Source organism: Solea solea, chromosome 16 (assembly GCF_958295425.1).
Source record: "Solea solea chromosome 16, fSolSol10.1, whole genome shotgun sequence".
Taxonomy (NCBI): Eukaryota; Metazoa; Chordata; class Actinopteri; order Pleuronectiformes; family Soleidae; genus Solea; species Solea solea.
In genome coordinates this window covers 13,667,296-13,692,246 of record NC_081149.1, presented here as the reverse complement: position 1 = coordinate 13,692,246, position 24,951 = coordinate 13,667,296, and the positions used below count along the sequence as shown (strand labels likewise).

The following is a 24,951-nucleotide window of genomic DNA, read 5'->3' as shown; positions in this document are numbered from 1 at the left end:
TGAAGCAATGACATATTTGAGGTCTGGTGAAGTATAAAATGAAAGAAATGCACTTATATACCACTCTTCTTTCACTGATTTTGTCGGCGAGTTCCGAAAAGTGTTGATTTTCTTCTGCATCGCTGTGCTGGGACAGTAATTCAACTTGATGCTGGCCATTTTCTCCTCACACGACAACCTTTTTGAGTGGCATTATGTAAGTTCTCATCAAAGGCCTGCTCTCCTAAAAAAAATAAAAAAAATAAACAAGTGTCTTTAGTTCAGTGTCTGGGAGGCCACTCTTCTGCACAGCCTTGGACCACTGCCTGCAGTCTACTAGCATTGAGTTTTCTCATCCTGGCATGAAGTCATCGGTCTTTGACAGACACACTCAAGAGTGGAGTAGTCTGCTCAAAGTGAGCTTTTGTTGACTCACTGTCGTTCGTGTTCACAGCACAATAGGCACTCAGAAAGAGAGCAACACAGGATTCGGCTCTCTATTCAAAAACACAACCAGAGGACACGCAGCTCGTCGGGAGGCGTGCGCTCAATTCAGTGTACTTACATAAGCGTGTTTACAGGAGTCGAAACTGTAACAACTGTAACTACGCACACGGCATCCTAATTTGTGGCAATTTGTCACGAACACACGTCGACGAGGTGGAATTACACAAATTCAGGCTCATAACTGTGGAGGCTGCGGGCTCTACTTTCTCAGCAAGAGAGTTTGAGTTACCATGGGAGTCTAATTGAGGCAAGAGATGGAAACACTAGACCTGGCCTCTGCACATAGTCTTTCATTACATTATGCTGTCTTTACAGTATCACATGTGAGAGGATGGAAAACATTGTCTTATTGCAATGTGCAGAAAGATGAGAACTCTAGACTGGTGCAACCAGTTTCAGTGTCTCCCGTCTCCTTTTCAGTGTGTCGTTTACAGGAACTAATGGGTGTTCAAAATCCTTCATTCCGTATGCGATCAGGTTGTTAAACTCTGATCGAGGTCAATTTAAATTCTGCCGTGCAAATTTACAGGGCAGGGAGTTCAATTACTTGAATACCCTTTGACCTTTCTTTGTCAATCCAAAGCCATGGCATGTAATTGGGGGAAGCATCAAATGAGTCGGCCTTCTGGGATCAGCAACGTTGCCTGAATTGAAAATAAACCTGTAAAGAGAAACAATTCTGTCAACAACAACCATGAAAGCGCAAATTTAGTAATTCAGTAAACACTGAATGGCTGTGATGATGATGATCCGTCAGTTGTGGATCCAAACTGCTATGACACCATTTTTAAATCTAGAAACTTATCCCAGTGGCAACAATTATATTTGGTGAAAAATGATGGCGACATAAAGTTAACAAAGTCCACATTTCCTTTAGAATGTGTGCTTGCTCACACTCGCAGCACAATGATTAAACGTCATTGCAGCAAAAACTGCATTTGCAACCGCGGGCACTGCTGAAATCCTACTGTTCTAGTCAATGACAGGGATGTATTTTATGCCAGTATTAAATCAAATGAATGATCTGTATGTGTCCACAAAACTCAGGTGGAACAGTTTGGAGGTAAAGAAATTAGTGTGAAGGTTGAGATGCTTTGGTCGCGTAGAGACGAGGGATAGTGATCATAATGGACAAAGGATGTTGAAGATGGAGGTTCAGGGCAGGAGGAAGAGAGGAGGACCATAGGGAAGGTTCATGGATGTTGTGGAGGACGACATAAGGGCAAGATGGAGGCAGATAACCAACTGTGGCAAGCTCTAAATGGAGAAGCTGCAAGAAGAAGATTTTCTGCAGAATATTTGTGGGTTCTGTCAAGTGATTGTTGGGGTTTTAGTGATAAAGACTTGAGAGCCAGAAACTTTCACAAACCTATCGCATCATCTGTGATTACCCACAAAAACGGCTCGCTTGTTAATCTGTAGCAGCCCCGACACAAATGCTGTATACACATGCACTGAACAATATAGCCTTTATTTTTGTGTCTTTCCATAGTTCAAGTTTGTCAGTCCCACCCGATAAAAAGGTGGCAAATAGAGTGAAGGAGTAAGAGGTAGAGCAAGTGTTCCATTCTCATTGTGATCAGCGTCAAAAGCTCAGGTTTTACACGCTAAGGGAGCGGCCCAATCCGAAGAAGGCCAACTAACAACAAAAAGAAGCAATAAACAAAAAAAGAAAAGAAAAAAAAAACAGAAAACCAAACAAAAAAAAAACAACAGCTTCTTTGTGGTGTTGCTAGCTTTCCCTTATTATTCACAATCATAAATACTCCTAACTCACTGACTTTTGATAAAGGTCGCACTACAGTGTAAACCAGAGAGGCAATGAGTGCTAGCCATGAGCAGAGGCATGGCAATTATCGCTTTCGTCACCACCATCACCATCACAGTCTCTGAACACTTGGAGTGGGGAAACTGCCACATGGCAAGGGCGTTTTTGTTTACGAGTCCAACGGGCTCTGCATAGCATGGTCTGACAGAAGAGATAATGACTGGCCCCCTGTTGAACTGAGGAGAGGCTCCCGCTGCAGCACTCAAGGAGGCAGCTGAGGAGAGGGTGTCTCCTCGTGAGCACAGAAAGAAAGAAAAAAAAAACCTGTCGAGCCTAACAGCACATCAGTCCACAACAGGGGTACGAGAGTCAGCTGGCCCTCCGAGTACAAGTGTCTGAATGTGTGCGTCACACTGCATTAAAACTAATACCAACCATTCTACCATTCATCTGCACTGCCAGATAAGGACAGTGCCATGTTACATTTAAAAAAAAAAAAAAAAAAAGGAGATAGTATTTACATCTTCGACACATAAATTATTTCCCTACCATACTGTTTGTGTAAGGCATGATAAGGTATTTGGGAAAAAAACAAAAACATAAGAGCCTCATACTGTATGTAAAAGTCTACGTCTAAATCCAGAATTAAAGAAGTAGGCAAATCGGTTAATACGCTTGAATGCTGCCAAAATAAAATTAAAGCAATAAGGTCAGAAAAAGGAAAAAGAAAAAAAAAACAAAACACAATTTATGCAGTAATTCATGACAATGATTTGCAAAATGGTACACAAAAGAGGGTAAAGCTGTGAGCTTGATAAAGGCAGCCCCTGAATACCTCCAGGTAGTAACAATGGCGACCCTGAAGCCCACTCTTTAACAGCCAAGAAAGAAGTCGAGTAGTGAAGAGTCACTAAACACGGAGGGTTACGCCTGACATCACTGATCAAACGCCTCACACCAACACGCGATCTAGGAATGATTTGCAACTCCTCGTGCCCAGAATGTGACTTTTGATATTTCTTTAGGTTTGTCTCAGCCATGGATCCTCTCAACGTCCCTGCTAAGGGCAACTACAGCCCCTGCGATGACCGACCACCACCGGGCAGACCCAGGTCAAAGTGCACACCTGATTCCATCTGACAAACAAGGCCTTAGTCTGGTAGAATTCACACTCGTCGACGATATACAGTATCAAAACTCTGTATAATGAGAAAACATTACAAACGCAATTTGCAAATATAGCTTTTCATATGCAACAACATAGACATTAACTGTGGGTTTTTTTTTTTTTGCAAATGAAATTCAAATTATTCATATAATGCGCGCCACCAAAAAAAAAAAAAAAAACAATTGTTGGCTCTGTCCATTCTGAAGAAAAGAGATAAGAAGGGTAGTGGGGTCAAAAACAAAAGAAGAACAGGCAAAAACAACAAATCATGTTCAGTTCATTATTTGTCATGTTGGATAACTGCGCACACAGGAAGCTTGGAGGAGTGAATTAAACCTCTCCAGTTGACCGTACAAGTTCATAGATTACCATCACTTTTCCCACTCCAGTGCTGCTGTCAGTCTTTGGGTCTTCCCTCCCACCCTCCCCCCCACCCCCGTTGTGTGATGGTGCATGAGAGTCTGACATTCCAGTGAGTTTTAAAATAAAAAAGGTAGGCCATTGGATTCGTCTGTCGAGAGGTCCCGCCTACCCTGACGGGGGTGGAGCCCGGGGGGGAGCCCATCAGTCATCCAGGATGACCTTGACAAAACTGGCCACGTCTGTGTCTTTGGAGTCATGCAGGGTGAAAAATTGATGTTTCTGCAAAGAGGAAAATGTAGAGTGAGACGTATTCTCTTGAGTGACACAAACGCATACAGTTTATCTGATGACATTTCATTATTTAGACAACACCCTTGTTGTTTAAATAGATACAGACACCATAGTGTTAGTGGGGTTAATCAGGGAAAGCCTGGCCTCTGGTGGATAAAAGCAGGAACTGCAGCACAGTGAACAATACACATGAGGATGTTAAATTGTGAAGTTGGAATTACACATTTGTATCAGAAATATCATCGCTGGCGTTTTTCGGGTGAAAGAAACAAAACACTGACCATTAGTTCTGTATAAGCTGGTCTCTCACTTGGCTTCTTTCTTAAGCTGTAAAAAAACAAGAGATAAATTAAGAGTAGAACCATACACATCAACATGAAACCCATGTCTAAATATAAACAAATGCCTACGTGACCACGTGTAAAGTCAAGTTGGGCCTCTACACATTTATTGTATTGCATTTATGTCACCTCTTTCAGTAAAAACCAAGTAAACACCGACCCCTACTGGGCGTCAACGATACCTTTTTTTTTTTTTTTTAACAGCCATGGTGGCGAGTGCAAGGCTTACTCACCATTGAGAGATGAAATCTACAAAGTCTGGAGAGAAACGGTCGGCGGGCAGCTGTGGAGACGGCTCGTCCACCACTTGTTTGAGCTGCTGGAACGGAGTGCCCCATGAGTCGTAGGGGAATTTCAAAATGGCCAGCTCAATCTAGAAGACGAGAGGAAGCAGAACTCACTACAGCTTTAAATGCTACGGCAGGACTTTATAAATTCGCGGCATGATTTTGGTAAAAGGGACCATCAGCTATGATCATCGAGAGTGACCAGTCAACTGCAACACAAAGTATTGTTTACTCATCTGCTAAAAACATTGTATTGACCTCTGACCACATGTGATTGGGCCTAACTTCATCAGCTTATATGCAAATATGCATGGCTGTCCGACTATACTTAGGCGTGAATCAATGTATGGGCCGCGAGAGGTCAGAGGACGTCAGCCGTGAGAGTAAATGTGTTTATGTTTGTGATCGCATCTGAAGATGCATTCAGGATGCTTCGGGTGCTTTTAGACATTGTCCACTTGTGATCCGATAACTCGGGACAGATTTTAATCAGGCAGGTCTGATCAGTGTCAACAGTTCACTAGACAATTCAGAAATGTGTACGTTTTGACATAAGGGACCACTTGGACTAGTTTAGGACATTTGCTGATGTTCAAACTCAACAAATAAGACACACTGGATTCTGCCCTGAGTATTCATAAGGACTGGAAATCCATCCGTTTTTTAGTCATTATACATTAACTGATGACGGCATGAAGTCCTAATAGTGTGGCACAAACATGGCGTAGGTTTCTGACGGAAGCTTTTCACATTTCACCAAAAAGTAACAACTCACCATCGTGATACCAAGACTCCATATGTCTGACTTGACACTGTAGCCTTTCTGGTTGAGGTCAGGGTTGATCCGCTCAGGCTGTAATGGAAATTGTGAGCAAATAGATAAATACCAACTTTATTGAAATTTTAATATGATCAAGAATAATAATTAATCTAATTTTCGAATCCTGGTTGACCCCAGGTTTTCTCCAGATACTCCGGCCTCCACCCACAGCCCAGAGACAAGCAGATGGGGATTGGGTTAAATGGAGGCTTCAAAGCACCAGTAGGTGTCAATGTCGGCGTGAATTGTTGTTATTTTTTAATTAATTAAAGGGCCTTTTGCACAGCAGACATTTTGACATGTTTTAGCAGGAAAAGCACAGGTGTTCCTGATAACCTTAATGGTGGATCTGTTCAGTTCATTGTAGTCACAGCAGCGTTACAGCGAGCCAGCATCCGCGCTGCAACTGAGGAGGCTAAATGGAACTCGGCCATCATTACAGCAGAAGCTGGATTCATTTCAGTTTGGGATCTAAATTTCAAAACAGTTAAACAGCTCCAGGTGTGTGCATTGTTGGCTTCACTCCTGCATTTGAGTGCTTCAAAGATCTCAGAAACGAATGGTGGCCATACCTCTCTGATTGCTCCAAACCTTTGATACATTAAAAAAAAACTATTTTCCTTAAATCTCAGCGAGCCATGACCAGTAATCTCCTCCCTGATCTTTTCCTATCCCGTCTTACCGCCATGTAGGGTTTGCAGCCTGCATCCATTGTTTTGGCCACAGAATCCACCAGGTGGCCGCTGATGCCAAAGTCACACATTTTCACTTGGCCCAGGGTGTTGATCAGAACATTGGAGGGCTTCACATCTGGAGAGAGACACCGTTGGGAGAAGGATGAAAGAGATGCCATAAAACATATATTTGACAGAGAGAGATCAGTGGGAGAAATGGAAAACAATACACCTGGTTTTACCTCTGTGTATCACTGACAGGTTATTGTGCAAATGCTCTAATGCCTTGACAATCTGTGGAGTCAATCAAAAAACATAAAATTAGGGAAAAGCCAGAATTCTGCTGAAATACAATCTCACAAACTGAAGACATAGGTTAGAAGATACAGCTTCCCTACAGTCGTATTTCCATTTAGCAACAAACATGCAGCATAGCAACATTCAGCAAATATTATTTGGAAAAACCAAAAGGAACCTTTTTTTAAACTAAGGCAAATCATATATGGTTGTTGAATAATTCTATCAGAGAATTACATGAGTACTTCTCTCATTGCTTAAACAGAAATCTTTGATCATTTGTGCTTTTAGGAGGTTACGTGATGTGACCATTTAAGTTAATCGATGCACCCAGCACTTCATCCACACTATATTACTGGTTGCCTGGCAACCTCACTATGACAACCAGACTTCAGAAAAACTCGGAGCCCTTGGCTGTTGTTCGCTAAGAAACAACTACCACGTTTACAAACTGTCTTTCTCATGTAATTTCCCTGCTCCTTCAATGTATCACAGTGGAAAAATATGGGACAGGACGTACTGCTACTGTGATCTTTCCCAAGATGTCCTCGGGGATGGTTATGCCTTTTTCAATAACATTCTTATAGAACTTATCCAGAGACGTGTCCATCAGCTCCATACAGATCCAAACATCCCCCTGAAAAAGAGTTGTCCCAGAGACAGGATGAAGAAACTTAGTGATGACTGACAGGTGGTCACAGCAACCAACAAGGCTTAAGACTTAAACATCAGCTTTACCTCTCTGAAGAGGGCACCGTAGAAGGTCACAGTGTAGAAGCAGTCCACTGTCCGCATAGAAATGTCCAGATCCATCAGAAGCCTCTTCTGCTCCAGACTATTGACTGTGGCACGAATCCTCTGGGGACACAAACATCACAGGTGGACTGTCACTTTCACCGAAGGGTGGATGTTACTTAGGGCAACTGATGCACCGTGTCTGAATTTACCACCGCGACAAATGTCTCAGCTCTGATGTTTCTGAGGTGAGCTGTAGGAGCGGGGATCGCCTAAAGCGTCATTAAACTACATTATCACAATACTTATGCTGTAAAACCATGTTGTTGCTATATTACACTTCTATTACGCTTCAATGCGATTCGGGTTAGTTTGTATGGCCAAAAACTTGGCTCACAAATGACATTATAATCAGTCAATATTGACAATTATCATGGTAAAACGTCAGATTATTTAAGACTAAGTTTTGCTCATTGTCAATTGTGGTTTCAAACCTCTTGATAGACAGAAAACAAACAATTATTAAACACAGAAACATCTCACAAATCTGATGTAAAACATTCATAGCATTTTCATTATGTCTCACAGCATGTTTGCATAATGAATATGATATTGATAAACACTGTTAAATGTTGTTACCTTGATATTGAAGTGAACTACATTGAATCTGCAATATAATACTGTTACAGTATTTAATCATTGCCTAGGCTGATTGCAATTTATTGACCTTTTCGAAGGCAAATGACATTCAAAAGAAAGATAAATTTCTCAATTCGTTCATCTCGCAAAAGTAACTGTTATTGCTGCATTGTTGTACTGCTACAAGTATCTTGAACAATGGAACAAAATAAAGTTGTGCAAAACAGAAATTCTCATTTACAAATTAGAATCAAAAATACTGCTGTATTTTTCTTTCCCCCCCCCATCCATAATGAGCTCATGTGCTGAATACGTGTATGAGTAACTGCTTCTATTTTAAAAGCATGGCGCATGTACACAGATGCCAAATCAGGTAACCTGAGTAGCAGCCTCCTACCCTACCTTGACAGCCATGATAACACCACTGGGCACATGTCTCATCTTGTCCACGACACCGTACGCTCCCCTCCCCAGCTCTGAAATCTGCTCCAGGTCATCTGCCTTCACCACAAAATTCTGCACAGACAAGGCAGACATTCAGCAATGTATGCATTCAGCTCATCTAACAAAAAATAAAAAAAAAATAGAACAACGTATCCCGGCGGAACAACGATCCAGCTTTACCTTATCTCCAATTGTGACGCAAGCTTTAGAGTCAAGATCTCGAGGGGGCCTGCAAGGAGAGGAAGCAGAGACATTGCAAGAATTCAAATGTGTGTGACAACAGCAACAGTGTGTCAGTTCCCATACAACACTCAGTAATGGTGCATACATCTACCGTATAAGCTTTAAGAAAAAAAATGCATGTTTATTAGATAATTCATTGCATTAGTTTGAGGCAAACACTGGCTAATGTCAAAGGTATAACAATTAATAATAAAAGTCAAGTGATGCAACTCTGCAGCTCATAATTAACCAGGCAGTGGAGTTCTACATGGAGGGCAGAGACTGAGCTGCATTCGCGGGGAGAGGGGGTATATCCTTAAATTGATGCTTACTTTAAGTCTAATTTTTTAAATGTGAGCTGTCCTTCCATTTTTGACCGTCTACATTAAGTAAAGATACTGTGGTACCACTGGAAGGGAATTTTTGAATATCTCCACAAGACCTATGAATCTGCATACTAATAATATACACTTACATTAATTGACCCAAACAGTGTAATAGTAGAGACCTAATTTTGCAACCTTTGGTTAATAGGGTTGCCGTCACTGCCCCATTCTAAAAAGGAGACTTACGCTGCTGCTTCTGCTGGGGGCGGCACAAACACTTCTTTGGCCAGCTTCAGCCCAGGGTTCTTCTTCTTCCCTGTAAGACAATAATTAAGGAAAAAAAAAAATAAAAATCATCTCAGCTCCAATTAATACAAGGTGGCCAAAAAGGAAGTACATTTTGTATTGTTTTGAGGGAGAACGGCAAAAGGATTTGACTTCTTTTATGAGCCCATTTTCAATATGACACGGAATCTAAAACAAGAGGCTTTAACAAACACTGAATTCTGCCACATAAATGTAGCATATCCACTTTGGCTCATTGATAGATTGTGTTCCATTCTGGACAGGTAGGGAGGAGTGTTAGCAAGGTTGTAATGAATTTCCACCTACACAAACCAAAGCAAATGATCTGTTATCTAACTGGAGATTAGGTGTACTCAATGCTAAGGCCCTGCAACTGAGAGGTGAACTCAGTGACTAATAGACATTGGTATGATGACTCAAATAGTGGTGGTGGGGGTGCCTTCTTCCTGTCATGACTTCTTTTTAACTGTGCTTACAAATAATTTACCGATATCTTTTTCTGTTTTGTCTCAGTTCGTGATCCCTTACATTTTCTACATATCTTGTGCACAGTGCTGTAAACGGTGCCGGTCTAGAACCTGTCTGTGTTTAATCAGTGACAGCAGTCCATTCATAAACACGGTTTACCAGCAGTGTTTGGGACTTCCCACAAGGGGCTTCAAGTCTCTGCCAGAATGACACAGCTACCGGGCGTACGAGAAACAACACAGGAAAAACAACTCAACTCCTCTTGACATGGGACACTTGTGTTCAACATGTTTGCTCATGTTGCAAGGTCAGTGGGAAAAACAGAATGTTTCTCTTGACCTTTATCCAGAATTTGGCCAGATTTTCCCCACTGGGGTATGATGAAAAAAGTATAGACCTGGCTGGTTGTTTCCTGTTCTTGCTGCAGAACACAGTCAGGGTGCAAAGCAATACATATTCTACCCTAGTTTAAGTGTACAAGCAAGGGACCTTGAATGCAGAACATATGCAGCAACTCTCTATAAAACCAACTGGAACTATTTCTGTGGCGTTGTATTTACCAATGGGTGAGTCACATCTAGTCTGAAGGAAGTATAATTGGGTAAACCCCTGCTTTGCTAGATTAAGCTGAAAGGGAAGTGAAGTTTTACCGAGAGTTTAGATTCTATGGCTGACCACTGAAATGTCAGACAGGTCCATTTTGTGCTGCAGCCCTAAAATAGGCCAGCAGTGTCTGGACAGCCTATGATAGTTTAATGTGGTAGGGAGAGATTTGAGTGTGATTTACTCACACATGCCGAGTCAAAAATAGATTTTGCATTTCCTCCGCATAGGATAAAGTACGCACACTAAAAGCCTTCCCGGGACCCAGCATATAAGACAGTGTTTTGTTCATGCAATGAAGCATGAGTAGGACACAAACACTATGGTGCAGTTCAAAGGCATCTCACATGCCAAGCATCTAACATCATGTGTTTTATTCATGCTGAAAGACGTGTTTAACAATCCTTTGCTGCAGCAGAAAAGCTGCAGACTGCACGGTATATTTAACTCTGAGTTATTGCTGGAAGTATTCACTGTGAAGTATTAATGGACTTTGAAATACTATAATGCCCCTCTCAGGAAGCAGTCCACTGTGTGGTGTGCGCTGTGACCCTGTAGCCACGGCTGTGGGGTGGGATATGACTCATGGCCAGTAGGACTGGACACATCCGCTGCAAACACAACAACTGTCAGGACCCTTTGGGGAAATATGATGTCACTTCACTTGGCCTGCTTGGAGATCACTGTCCCCATTTGGGCCGACCAAAGCCGGCTTCACTGCAGCTTTGCGCTGCAAGATCCGCCTGCTCCTCAAATTAACCCTGATAGCACACAACAGTGCAATGAACTCAGCCATACCTGCAGTCAAAGTATAGTGAAGCAGTAAATGAAAAACACATTATGAAACATCTTCATGCAGCACAGCAAACAGTATTTTCCTAATGTGTGATGAATAGCCAAGGTGTCTTACTCAGACAGTTGATTTTGTGTTGGTGATGAACTGCTGCACATTTACAGGAAATGCTGTAGTTCTAAGAAAACCAAAGATGTTCAGTGGAAAATACCCACAGTGCAGTAATACATACGTAATGGGAACAAGAATTTCTGGATTGTGCATGGGATCAAAGTGTCACTAGCTGCACGGCAAGTCGCCATCAGAAAGCTCCAGCCTCGGAGTGGGCTCGTATACACACGCTGATGACTCATGCACAGATAATTTTAAATGCGGGCCTATCAGTGCAGTTAGGGAGAACCCAATCTCCAAACATGGCTCAGCAATACAATGAACAGTGCTGCAATGTACTTAGGCCCACTCCACCCTTGAACAGAGAAGGCACAACTTGAGGAAAAAAAAGCAAAACAAAGAAATAAACAATCAACTCCACAGGGACACCTCTGACTTGCTATGGTGCACAGTGTAATGATATCAGCACAGAACCAGTGTAGCAGCTATGGAGTATCTGCTTGCAGCCAGTGAACTGTCAACAAAGAGACGCTGCAATAGGTATTGGTGCTGCAAGTCAAAACATGCCATGGTAGGCCACAGGGCTGCGAGTGCCTGAGCAGCGCCCAGCCAATCTACACAGCCCTCTCAAAACAGTGTGTACTCCCGACCATGGTAACGCTAGTATGATTGTGGAACAGCACACGCGGTGAACGTGAAATGTAAATTGACATCATGCTCTTTGTGTGCGCGCGTGTGTGTACTCATTTTTGTTACACTCACCAGGCTACAGGCCACTATATTAGGCATACCTGATCAACTGCTTAAGGCTAATATCTAATCATCCAATCACGTGGCAGCAATTCAATGAATTTAGGTATTTAGACATGGTCAAGACGACCAGCTGAAGTTCAAAGCGAGCATCAGAATGGAGAGGAAAGGTGACTGTGACCATGGTACGCTTGTTGGTGCCAGATGGGCTAGTCTGAGTTTTTCAGAAATTGCTAGGATTTTCATGCACAACTATTTCTGGGAATTACAGAAATATGTCAGAGGAGGAGAAAATATAACGTGAGCAGTAGTTCTCTAGGCAAAAATGCCAGTGGTTCAAAATTATAGAAAGGCGACAGTAACTGAAATATGATAAAAACCAAGGTAAGCAGAAGACCATCTCTGAAAGCTGCAACCGTTCAAATCTTAAAGTAGATAGACACATTAAAACACCATAATAGGTGCCTTTTATCATGTATCGCATAAATTGGCTGGTAGGTGTACCTCTTATAGACTTGTTCAGTACCAGTAGTCTTTATTAAGACCAAAGCTGGGTTCTAATGAGGCAGAACCTCATATTTGGGGCTCTGGTTAAAGGTCGCATTACCAGTTAAGAACATTTATGGCAAACCTAACAGGAACAGTTAGGTTTGCCCTAACAAGAACAGTGAGTGTTTGTATGACGCAGAGGAAGGACCTTGATTTTTCCAAGGTGTGTGTGTGTGTGTGTGTGTGTTTAATTCAGCAGAGTACAGTAATTACACAGCACAGCCTCACTCGCTGATTGACAGGCTTAAGGCAAGTGTGCGATAGCTCCCTGGTCACTGGTGTCGCCACCTATTAAATAAAAAAAAAAGCGATTTCGACTGCGGGGTGAGGTATAACCTTTTTTTCCCCCCATTTTAAATGCACCAGTAGTCGTGAAAACATTAACATAATAGCGCCAAGATACTGGTCAATCCAAAAGCACCCACCGCAATCGATGAGTCATGAGGCCGAAAACACAAACACCTGTGGTCCCACTACGCTTCACTTCACCAAGAGAGAGAGAGGGGGGGGGGAACTAATCTGTGCGCGGTAAATTCCAGCTCACGGGCAAATCGTTTCATAATTACAGCTCGGCAAAACTCTTTATTTTATTGCCGTGAAAACTATGTTAGCTAACCACCACTTACGGCGCGACTGTAGCCTTTAGCTAACATTATGAACATTAATGGTGCTATCGGTCTAAGTGTGCGAGGAATAACCCATTACACAAGGCAGACCGGAGACTTCGCATTATATTATATAAAACACAATGCAACAGAACGCAGAGGAAAGGTGCTGGCTGGCGTGTTTTTCCACCTCTCATACATGCAGCCTTCCACCTGGCAAGGTTACATTTTTCAAACATAGCTAGCCAAACTACTTCCACGCAAACTCCACCTCGATAATTAACATAAAATGGACGTCTGTTTAAAAAGAAAAAGGGTGAAAAGAAGAATGACTTACCTCCTTTAGACAGAGACATTTCCCCTTTGCTTTGATGAGGGGGAAGGGAAGCACAAAGACTTTTGCCTTTTTTTACTCCCTCCCTGCATCTACCCTTACACCCGCTCAGGATCGCTGGCTTGTCGTGCAAAAACTAGCAGCGATTAAAACACGATGTTCCGCCGTCGTGCAATCCTTGCGCTTCGCTCTCCAGGTCACACGTCCAAGAATCGATTAGCAGTCGAATGCACAACTTTGAATAAAGTCGGCGCTGGTCTAACACTTCGAATTAGTTTGCTAACAAAACCTGTACTTTTTAGGGTGGCCAAAGTCTGACAGCTGAAGGTTCCAACGACGTGATGACGTACTTCCTGCCTTGCGCTAAGCATGACGGGATGTGTAGTGTACGTTTTCAAGTACTTTCACTATGATCAAATGTGTACTTAAAGGTCCAGTATGTAACATTTATGAAGGTTTTACTCGCATACATTGGATTCACTACTCATAATAGAGTGTTTTCATGAGTGTAAAATCGTTTTAACATAAATATTGATTGGTTTCCATGGCCTGTGTAGAGTTTTATTCCTGAATGACTCAAAGAAGAACACATTCTAAGTATCACGGAGACATTGTGCAGTTTATATTTATTCTTATCCAGTAACAGATGTTATTTAAAATGTCGTGAGGTACAATAATCATAGATAGGGTTAGATTAACATACTTGAAAGTTAAATTACAGATTTAAAAAGTAGTAAAAGTACACATAAAAAACAACTCAATTACAATTACTCGAGTTAATCTAATTTATTACTTCCCAACTAAGTATAACTAATAATAATAGTAGAGTTGCACCTTAATTTACACATTTTGGTATGTATAAATTAAATAAATATGCCATAGGTTAAAACAGTCACAAACTAGAGGGCTATATTTGCCCCTTGAAATTAATAAATGAACAGCAATATTGATCTCTTTTAAAAACAACACTAGCCATTACATAGATTTAATATATGTAAGGAACAGGCAGACTTAAAAAGAACAAATACAATAAAAATACATTTGTATGTTTAAGTATGCTTGAAATACTGAAATAACCCACCATTTCTCATGTTGAAATCACTATTGAGCTGTTATATTGTGCATCATTTAATGTACCACACAACCCCTTGCGAAAAAGTTGGAAGACACAAAAATGCATAAATGAAATAACAATGGAAATGTCACAGACGTGAACATGTGTGTCTGTGATATGAGTGCACTTTACTTTAGAGTATGTGCATGTGATTGTTTGGGTGGAGGGTAGAGGACCAATGATGAGGCCATGCCAACTTCCTGCATGTTATTTCCTGGCCACTAGGAGCGAATGGTAGAGTGGTTTTATTATAATGTGCAGATAGAGAGAGCTGTCAATGAGGTATTCTGATGCCCGGCGCTGCAGGTCAACATCCAACAGGAAATCCCCCGCCTCCTCTGTGCTTTGGTGGAAGTTGTAGACGTGACGAACCACCACTTTCCCCTGCTGTTTTGCCATTACAATCACCGTCTTCTGGAAACTAACGCCGGCAAAGTCTGGACTAGATGTGGCTGGTGTCACAATAATGCGAGGTCTACCTCCATCTGTGCGGGTGGGCTGCATAGTGCCCAGCTCAGTGTAGGTTGACCTGGCACTGAGTGGGAGCCAGCGAGGGGAGAACAGGGTGTTCCATGTCACTCTCTTACTGGAGTCATGGCCGCTGGGCCCGAGTTGAGTCTGGAAGCTGAAACTGCGGTCATCGCGGGTGGGGTTATTGATTACCCAAGGTGCACCCCAGGAGGAGGACAGGTAGTTACGAGGAGTGAAAATACTACAGTTGACATCAAAGAATTTGGCCAGCTGGATGGGTGAGGCAGAGTGGAATTGGAACGCTAGATAGAGGAGATCACGAATGGATTCATAATACTTGAACATGAGGGCAGATTGCTTCTGAAGACGGAAGAGGTGCTGAGGAGGGATCATGCCATATCGAACAGCCCTTAGTGCACTCTCCACTGTCAAACTGAGGGGCTGGTTCAGGTTGATCCAGGCTTCTAATGCTTCGAAGAGCTCCAGCTCACTTTGCAGAATGAGGTCAGAACGCTGGAGCAAGGAGAGGAGCAGGTCTTCACTGATGGAGCCCCACTCTCCACTCTGCAGCACAGAAGATAGGTTCCAGGACAAGTACTGCAGGCAGTTGTCCCGCAGGGCCATGTCCCCAATTTGAAGTGCATAGTTGTACCAGCCAACCACATGCCCCATGGGAGAATCACTAGAAAGATGCTGGGTCATATATTGGGTCAGACCTTGCTGCAAGCCCCACACATGATACTTGCTGGCCAGCTTATGCAGGGAAATAGCCTGATCCAGCCGTACTGAGATGTCACCGCAGTACAAATACCTGCAAGGAAAAGAAAAATCTGTAGGTTATCTAACAGTATTTTTCTGTGATGCACATTGTATTATGCTCTCTCCTCACAATAGAGTTACTGAAAAAAGCCCACACTGTTTGATATTTGACTGTGAGCCTCAAACCACAGATGTAATTTTAGAATATCTCATAAGATGGAGCATCGCACTTCTCTAAATAGAAAGGAGAGAAGCAAAATGGAAGGTAAAGACCTCTCAATGTAAACCTGTGGAAAATCCTGAGGTATGCACGCCACTGCTGGATGGTTGTTGGTTAATTATAAATCTCATTAACTGTGGTGCCACTGTGAGTCACCCTCACCTGACAAACTTGTCAAAGACAGCTGCGCAGTCAGGCGCCTCCCTCAGTACCACAGCACTGCTGTTGCGGCTGAGCAGCAGTTCCTCAAACACATCACTCTGCAGGGTGAGAAGTAGGCTGTGGGCCTGGATCACCTTCACCTCGTCCGTGTTTATGGTCTGCACCCGGAGAGTGACGTCACTGCTGTTCCCGATTACCAGCAGCGCCTCCATGCGCTGCACCAACCCCATGGAGTGGTTCAGCACCGTTGCCCCACTGTCCAGCGCTGCCTCCTGCTTCAGAGCGGCTGCGGGAGAGAAAGAGCAAGATTTGGGACAATAGCTAAACCTGACAGAAACCCAATGGTAACATTTTACATGCAGAGGAAATGTTTGCTCTAGTTTCCATTTACAACTGAATTCAGACTCTCTCACATTCCTATGGCCCTAGTTCACATTCATTTGCTCCATAAACTTTGAATTGGCACATTAAGAACTGGGAAAGCACAACGTTTCTACTGAGCCACACCTGACAATCCTGCATGTGTGTCATGGAAGAAGCAGATCACACCCTTCTATTCTTGTGGTTTCGATTAAAGGCTGCAAAAAAGCCAGGTGGACGACAGAAACAGAAACCCTCCAATGTCACGTGCTCAGAAAGCAGATTGTGAGTTTGCAGCATGATTGCTGCTTCTGTGGATCCTCTGCAAGAATCACTTTCTAGAGACTGAAACATGAAAGACTCAGCATGACAAGCTGCTGTTTCCAGTCTGCACACAGCCACCAGCAGCTTTGCAGGCCTGTTACTGGGGGTTTAATGAGGCACAGGGGGAGCACACTTGGCTCCCGATGCCTCAAGTCTTCAATTCTCCACCTCAATCAAGTGCCCCCAATTCAAAGTCGGATTTTTCTAATTAGCCAGTCGGCACACTGAGTCAGCTGAGTTAGACTGAGTGCGTGGACAAATGATTGTTAAATCACCAAATTCAATGTAACAGGGGAGCAGTATATACTTCTAAATATAATTTATCAGACTTATTTATGGTAGGAAAAAAAAACAATGAATAAATAATGAGTCTGTCAACCACTTGAGAGCTGCAAAGATTCAATAAAACATTTTACTCAGTAGTAGTTTCCAAAAGTGTTGATCAAAATCTGTCACATTCAGATCTTCAGAGAAATGTTTAACTCTTGAGTTTGTGGCGTACAGTTTAACATTTGTCTCTCTTCCCCTGTACATGGCAAACAGATGGCTGAGGACGGGATGAATTGAATAGATAAATTCTCATTCCCTACCCCGAAGCTGAGTTAGAGCTACACATTCATGCCGTGCCCTACTATCCACTGACAGTATGAGGGAAGCTGGACTGAAACGGAACAAAGTGGGATGACTACTTAAAAGCTACCAATTAAATGTGTTATCTTACCTCCTCTGACTGTGAAAGGGTACAAGTGGATGAAGATGAATAGAGTGCCCACATAGACCCAGGCAGGGGTCCCTCGTCCACATGAGCGTAGCATATCTTCTTGGATATTCCCTGCCTCTCTTCTTCTCTGTGTATCACTCTTTTCTGACCCTGCCTCTTGTTGCTGTGTCTTTATCGTGTACGTGCCGAAAGGTGTGTTGCTGCCCCCTTTGTGGCTCCCGGCTCCCCGTCCCGCACTCCTTATGTAGGACGCTGGCCTTTCCCTGGTGCATCTCGCAACCCCACAGACTCCATTGATTGGTGGAATCTGGCAGGGGCGTTGCTATAGCGACAACTTTGATTTTTGTATTTCTCCCTTTCGGATGTCACATGGTGTTGATCAATAACGGTTTTTTTTTTTCATATATTTTGTTTCACTAGGGACTATAGGCACAATAAGCATTACAAATAATAATTATAATGGAATTCAGAATGCAACATTTATCTGGACAGCAAACATTTTCTTTGTGATATGTTTACTACCATCTGTGTCCTTTAATTTGTCTATTACAGTAATTAGAGTAAATTGCCCTTGAGACAATCTGCCAATGCTAATTGAGATTCTAATATGAATGACCAACTCAAATTGCATAATCCAATTTTGTCAGCAGGCAGAAATCACTTCTCTTATGGCGTGTTGGTCAAAGTGATGCGAGGATAATTTCATAGCTCCAACTATCAATTTAAGGCGGGCACTGTTTATCAAAATTCACCTGCTAATTGGGATTTAGTACTTTTTTTTTTTCCCCACTGCAATTTTAAATTTGTTTGTGTAGTTTTTCAAGTGGTTCAAATTGCGTCGTGCATCATTGAGTGCATCTCGGATGCCGGTTTCATCTCGAACCTTGTGCAGGCTTATTGAACATGTGTGATAAAGACAAAGTTCAGCTGAATATGGAGTGAATGTTGCTGCTGGCAGGGAAAGCACTAACCTCAGAGCTATGATAATCAATATGAAATGATGTAACGCCACATGGAGCCAGAAAGTCACGCGTCCTAAAATAACAATACAATACGAGTGAGTCAATGGTGCAATTCCTGTTAAAATCACCCCAAAAAGATCTACTCCCATTAGTTCTGTATGCTCGTCATCTCCCACAATCTCTCACTCTACCGTGCTCACTATAGGGCAGACACGGAGACTTTATCAAAAAAAGAGAATTGGGCTGGTGGAGCCCTGAGGGCTGCCAGGCTGCAGTAACAATGCAGGAGATGAGACATGCTGGGAGACCCCAACCTGAGCCACTGCTATGAATAGCCTGACAGGTTTGCAGAGGAGAGCAGCGCTGAGGTGCCCTAATGAAGTATGATGCAAAAAAGAAAAACTGAGCTTGACAACAAGGACAAGGCATTTGGATCATATACAGTGGCATGTTCTTTCCGCCTGGTTTGTTAACCCGCCGGAAATGTTGAGCTGGGTGCTAAAACAAGACTCAGCAACTGGAATTTAAATTAGAATAAACCCAAAGTCATTTTTACGTTTGCATGTGAAAAGACGACGTCCTTCATTGAGGTCACACTGGTTTCTCCTTTGAGATGAGCTCCTATTAAGAATCCGCTAACGGGACTAGAGTGCAAAGGAATGCATTGATGAGCTGCTGGGTTTGTGCAGAGAGCACCCCTCGGGACAAGATCCATTGAGGGGATCGATGAACCACGGGGGCTCCATCACACAGTATAAACAATAAGTTTAGTACAGGCTGTACACTAGAATTAGCTCCAGCATGTTGTCCGGGATGACCTCAAAGCCAGAGGGGACACACCAGATAATCAGGCTGCCTGACTATAACATCTATCCAACCAACCATCCATTTTCTACCACTTTATCCTCCACAGGAGAGTCGCGGGGGGGTGCTGTGCCAATCTCAGCTGACATAGAGCGATCGGCACCTGGACAGTTCGCCAGTTCATCGCAGGGCCACATATAGAGACAAACAACCATTGACTCTCACTCTCCCATTGTGGACAGGCGGGCAGGTGCTATGGAGAGGAGGGAGGCTGAGGAGCAACAGAGAATGCAGGAAGGTGTGTTAGTGTGGAGCAGGTCGGTGAGATATGGAGGATATGAATGTTAATAGAAAAATTTGGAATTCAATGCGGAAACGGATGTGGAGCCAGTGAAGTTGTTCAAGGACGGGGGTTCTAGTGGTGATGATATGAGTGGCTGAGTTCTGAACCAGCTGAAGTTTATGAGGTTTATTATATTGTTATCAAGCACCATGGGCATCGAGATTGACTCCACCCTGTCTTTTACACAACATGTTGAATCTGTTTTTAGGAAAGCACAACAACGCCTCCACCTGCTGAGGAAACTGAGGACTTTTAATGTCAGCGCACACATTTCAACTCTGGATTCCACTTCACTCATTGCATCCATCCTCACTTTCAACATTACATCCTAGTACAGCTCCCCCTCCACCAACAATAAAACTAAACTCTCTATCCATAAACTCTATCTGACAATTTTACAACTTGTTATTTTTACTTAAAATGAAACTATTCTAGTCTGATATATAACTTGACAGCAAATACTGCATATGCTTCACAATTCTTCATGTCCACGACCACTTTATAATGCAAAAAACACAACGTTTTCATTGATTTTGATATTTACGCCAGTTATTTAAGCACGCTTCAGATGTAGGAGAGCCACGGCTTTCTTTTAAAAGCTTAAAAATCAATGGCTTTAGTCAATGCTTGACCTCCACAAATATCAATATTAAGCCCTATGTCGTTATGTAATCCCAGTTTAAAAACCAGGGTGAAGACCTATAACAATGTTTTCCACCAGGTGGCTCTGCAAACACAGTCTGCTCCTTTGACGACTGCACCAGCTGCAGTACACATATTATTTTCTAATGTGAGGCACACATAAGTCACATATTGTTGTAACGCATACATTGAGAGCGTTTTAATACTGTGAAATAGATTTGAATTGTTGTACAATGTCACTGTTTACAGGGCACTGTTTTTGTTTTTTTATCCCCATAAAACCTTTAAAGTAGGCCAACTCATATGGTGTAAGCTGCTTTGTGAGCAGCAGCAGCAGCAGCTGATCATTTCACAATGAAATCATGAAACTGATCCAATCAACCTGTGAGAGGACCATTAATCATCAGTCATCACTGGTGACAACGCTCAGCGCAGGTGACACAGCCTCCTAACAAGTGGAAGTGACAGTGGAGAGGTGAGTGGTGCTTTTGTTTGTATGGAAATCGCCTAAAACAAATAAGTAGGGCAGCTAGGTGCTAATCTCACACAATATGCAAAGCTGCAAACGCCACACAGGCTGATGAAGGAAGAAGTTTGACGCAACTCTGGAGAACAAGTACGTTATAAAGATTTAGAGGAAACTTAATAATATATAACAAAAAAATAGAAAAAACATAGCGGACTGGCTGTTACAATACCTACACTCGACTGTCAGTAAGTTGATTACAATATGTTAATTATGTTAAGCGAGAAAGTGGGTAGATGCGTGACTGGAAGCGGGGGGAAAAAAGAACAGTGATTACATTAGGAAGGTCCTTGAACGCACCGACATTGTTTTATAATTTCTCAGGAGCAAGAAGAAGAAGAAAAAGGAATAAAGAAAAAGATAATTTCGGATAATCTACTGGAGTAAAACACCTGCTGGAGCTCAGTCCAGGTAAGAAAAAGCCCTGTCGTTAAACTATAACTGTAATTCCTTTCATACGTTCAGAGTGTTTTGCGCTATGCTTAATTGTGCAATTTCACTTTATAGTTTATCAATGCTTTATTCAATTCAAGACGCAGTGATATTTCCATTTACAATGAGTTATTTAAGCTAATGTCAAGGTAAAAGGGATTGTAAATAAGATTTACTTTTTCTTATTCTTCTAATTAATATAATTATTATTATTATTATTATTATTATTATTAATAATAATAATAATAATAATAATAATAATAATAATAATGATAAACCGATTGATAGCCCACCCAGGGGCAGTTGATGGTGTCTCATGATAAAAGTGATGTCTCTGTAAATTAAATGGTGCAGCATAACCACACAGTGTCTGATCTATGAGTCAGTTCCACCACAGAGACATAATGAAAAGCAGAGGAGACTTAAAGCTTTAAGTCAGGGATCTCAAACTCAAATGACCTGTGGGCCACTGACTGTCTCGTCTGGTCAGTCGGGGGCCAGTCAAGTAAAAAAAAAAAAGCCCAACTTTTTTGGGAAAAACAACAGTTGCGGTGAACGTTATGAGCTCAAAATTCCATATCAATATGCCGTATTAATTCCTTTTTTATATGTACTCTTGCCTCGTTTGAGCTTTTCTGTCTTTTATCCATTATTCTGTACAGCACTTTGTTCCACTGTGTTTGTTTTGGGCTTTACAAATAAAGTTGGATTGGATTGGATAATTTCAAAATATAAGTGGTTGTTTTAATATGCAACAATAAAAAAAACATATTTATGATGCAAAATTCATCTATTAATTTAAAAATAAAAGCATATAGAAATGACTCGTTACAACTTGATATTGTTTGGAGGGCCACATGAAATCGATTGGAGGGCCACATGTGGCCCCCGGGCCGCCAGCTTGAGACGCCTGCTTTAAGTTCTCTTGGATTCAAGAACGGGCCCTCGTTTAGCACACACAATACTTCAAATAACTGAGAGCAGTTTGTTTGTGGATGGTATTGTTTGTTCACTGTGTTGTGACATAGTCATAATAACCTGCTTTGGGCGTTTTTTGTTTTTGTTTTTGTTTTCAGGTGCATGAAAAGTGTGTACATTTCTATTTTAAAATCCAAAAAATGCAAATAATAAACTGTGCAAATATTCCTCCTCACCCCCCAAAAAGGGAAATCTACGGTTAAGTCATGAACCTGACCAGCGCTCCAAAGGGATGTGGTTCCAACATCAACTCCATATATTACAACCTGTGTGACCTGACCAAAGTGTGGGGGATCGTGGTGGAGGCCATCGCTGCTGCTGGCGTGGGGGCCTGCTTTGTCCTTTTCATCATCCTTATGGCCTGCTTGCCGCTGGTGACGGACACAAATAGAAAGGGTACGGTGGTGCTGCAGTCTGGCATCCTTGTCTTCACTCTGGGGCTCTTTGGGCTCACATTTGCCTTCAATGTGGGCCCGTACTCTACCACCTGTGCTGCACGCAGGTTCCTGTTTGGAGTACTGTTTGCAGGATGTTTCGCCTGCCTGGCAATGCACGGCCTGTGGCTTGCTCTGCTGCAGCGGAGGTGCCGGGCACCCAGGAGTTGGATTTTCTGCCTGGGAGCGCTGGGTTTGTGGCTGGTTGAGGTGATCATCAACACTGAGTGGCTTATTATCACTGAGGTCAGGCCGACCGGAGGTGTCATTGCCCCCAACTTGTCTTGCAGCATTGCCAACCAGGACTTTGTGATTGCACTCATTTATGTAATGGTTCTGCTGCTAGCTGTGGTGGTGATGGGTGTGCCCCCACTGGTACACAAGCATAAGAACTTGCGCAGAGACGGTGCTTTCATCCTGGTCACAGGCCTCCTCTCCATAGCTATCTGGGTAGCCTGGATTATCATGTACATTGCCGGGAACACACTGGCCGGGAACCCTAGCTGGGATGATCCCACACTGGCTATTGCTGTGGTGTCAAATGCCTGGGTGTTCCTCTTCCTCTACACTATCCCAGAAATGTGCTTACTGACACAGCAAGACCCTGACAAGGAGGAGCTCCATGACGGAGAACACGTCTACCCTGCCAGGAGCCTGGTTTGTGACAACATTCTTAAAGAGCCGGAGACACGCCACCAGAACGTGTACCTGGATAATAAAGCTTTCTCTATGGACGAGCCTCCAACAGGTACGGCATGACGTATATTCAAACTACAGACCCCTCTCTTTCCCAAGTGCATAAAAGAAAATTAGGTAACCTTACGTTTTTCTGTAGAAAACAATGGCAGTGCAAGTTAGCAGCCTCCATAAGCAAGGCACTTGTCTAAACGGCAGAAAAAAAATGCATATTCAAAAACAAGCGAAATCTGCTAAATGTTACACACTGGACCTTTGAAACTTGTAACTTCTAATTAAAGCTCACTGTACGGACACAGTTATAAAATACCCAATAAACACCACAGTCCTCTCAGTTTCGAAAATGACGGTCAGTGTGAAGGAAATTACATGACGTCAGTCAACAACTTCAGAGCCAAAAAGTGTCCAACAACTGCAAGATTAAACTTTGCTCAAGAACAAAAAAACAACAAATTATAGCCCATTGAATATTCAGCAGCATGACGAAACAAACTTAATGAACAAACCTTTGAGGACAGTTAAGTTAATCAAAAAAAATCAGTGTTTCTGTTTTTTGGCGTTGTTTTTGAACACTCATTTACACATTTAAAAAAACACAAAAAAAACATGCGTATGATATAATGAACCGAACAAAGATCACGTCTTCACATCATCTTCTCTCTTTTTCTTTGACAGTACCCACAAAGCCTGTGTCTCCATATGGGGCTTACAATGGTATGGTACGAAGTTGTGTGTACCAGCCCACTGAAATAGCACTGATTGCCAAGAATCTGTCAAAGGTGAGAGTGTTTACAGTACCTGCGTGAATGACATAATAATAACAGTTTACAGCATAATCTTTCTTCTTGTCATCACGTCTTAAGTAATCAATTCCTTGCATGTTTTTATAGACGGAGCAAGAAGCAATGATCGCTCGAGCAGCATCCCCCTCTTTGAGTCCAGGAAGTAGCAGCTCCCTGCCTCATGCTGCCAACTCCTTGCCCTCTTGAGGGCAGAAACGGGGAGACCGTCATGAGCTCAAAGCACTCGGTTGTTACAGCTATGAACTAATCTCTACCAAGAGTTCGTTATAGCGAACCACAGCTCTTAATAACAAATGTATCATCTTTTTTAATTCCTTAGGAAGATGCTTTAGTAACACGTGGTCGTTACCCCACGAGATAACCTAGCTTCTCTCAAAGACGTCATCATTGTATCCCACTTTATTTTCTCAGTTTGTGCACAGATTGTTTTGTATGTAGAGAAGCTCAGAGTCATAACTACAAGAGTAGTGAATTAGCGGACTTTGTTACTCCATTTTATTTCCTTTCTGACAAGTACACCTGTAAATTACAGCTTCTTCTGTCAACTGATCAGCAGTTTTGCTCTCCTGTTGCCTCACTCACAGGGCTCACATGAAAACACCGTGATCCAAGCGAAACACATGTATGCGTCTCTGTGGGAAAGCAAAGACTTTGTCTTTCATCAGGATGAAGCTAAAGTTCAGAAGACTGTCGACTGTTGTGTGCGGTCTAAAGTTGGCATCTATCATTGACAAAAGCTGCGTTGTTATAACATTGGATATGGTTTTGTTACAATTTGCTGACTGTGACTTTCCTGTTATTGCTATTACATTGGGTCTTG

The 24,951-nt window shown here is 42.5% G+C and overlaps 3 protein-coding genes across 5 annotated transcripts; 1 reads left to right on the top strand and 2 right to left on the bottom strand.

Moving 5' to 3' along the window:
* Positions 1–1,938: 1,938 nt before the first annotated feature.
* LOC131475971 (dual specificity mitogen-activated protein kinase kinase 6-like) lies at positions 1,939–13,729 on the bottom strand. The gene is made up of 12 exons (XM_058654381.1): positions 13,384–13,729; positions 9,108–9,177; positions 8,494–8,542; positions 8,272–8,385; positions 7,234–7,353; positions 7,016–7,132; positions 6,441–6,492; positions 6,207–6,334; positions 5,480–5,557; positions 4,651–4,790; positions 4,358–4,403; positions 1,939–4,064 (listed from the first exon to the last, which is right to left on the bottom strand). Exons 1-12 carry the CDS (start codon positions 13,400–13,402, stop codon positions 3,987–3,989), a joined length of 1,011 nt encoding a protein of 336 aa, XP_058510364.1. The 5' UTR covers positions 13,403–13,729; the 3' UTR covers positions 1,939–3,986.
* A 282-nt stretch (positions 13,730–14,011) lies between these two features.
* btbd17b (BTB (POZ) domain containing 17b) lies at positions 14,012–22,136 on the bottom strand. The gene is made up of 3 exons (XM_058653605.1): positions 17,512–22,136; positions 16,107–16,392; positions 14,012–15,776 (listed from the first exon to the last, which is right to left on the bottom strand). Exons 1-3 carry the CDS (start codon positions 17,603–17,605, stop codon positions 14,702–14,704), a joined length of 1,455 nt encoding a protein of 484 aa, XP_058509588.1. The 5' UTR covers positions 17,606–22,136; the 3' UTR covers positions 14,012–14,701.
* On the top strand, positions 20,620–24,749 carry LOC131475462 (G-protein coupled receptor family C group 5 member C-like). 3 transcript variants are annotated; one of them, XM_058653608.1, is made up of 6 exons: positions 20,620–20,737; positions 21,113–21,199; positions 22,386–23,380; positions 24,004–24,107; positions 24,219–24,357; positions 24,716–24,749. In XM_058653608.1, exons 3-5 carry the CDS (start codon positions 22,405–22,407, stop codon positions 24,315–24,317), a joined length of 1,179 nt encoding a protein of 392 aa, XP_058509591.1. In that variant the 5' UTR covers positions 20,620–20,737; positions 21,113–21,199; positions 22,386–22,404; the 3' UTR covers positions 24,318–24,357; positions 24,716–24,749. The 3 variants fall into 3 exon arrangements, with proteins under 3 accessions (XP_058509591.1, XP_058509590.1, XP_058509589.1); XM_058653607.1 differs by lacking the exon at positions 20,620–20,737 and adding an exon at positions 20,822–20,878; XM_058653606.1 differs by lacking the exon at positions 20,620–20,737 and adding an exon at positions 20,893–20,976.
* Positions 24,750–24,951: the final 202 nt, after the last annotated feature.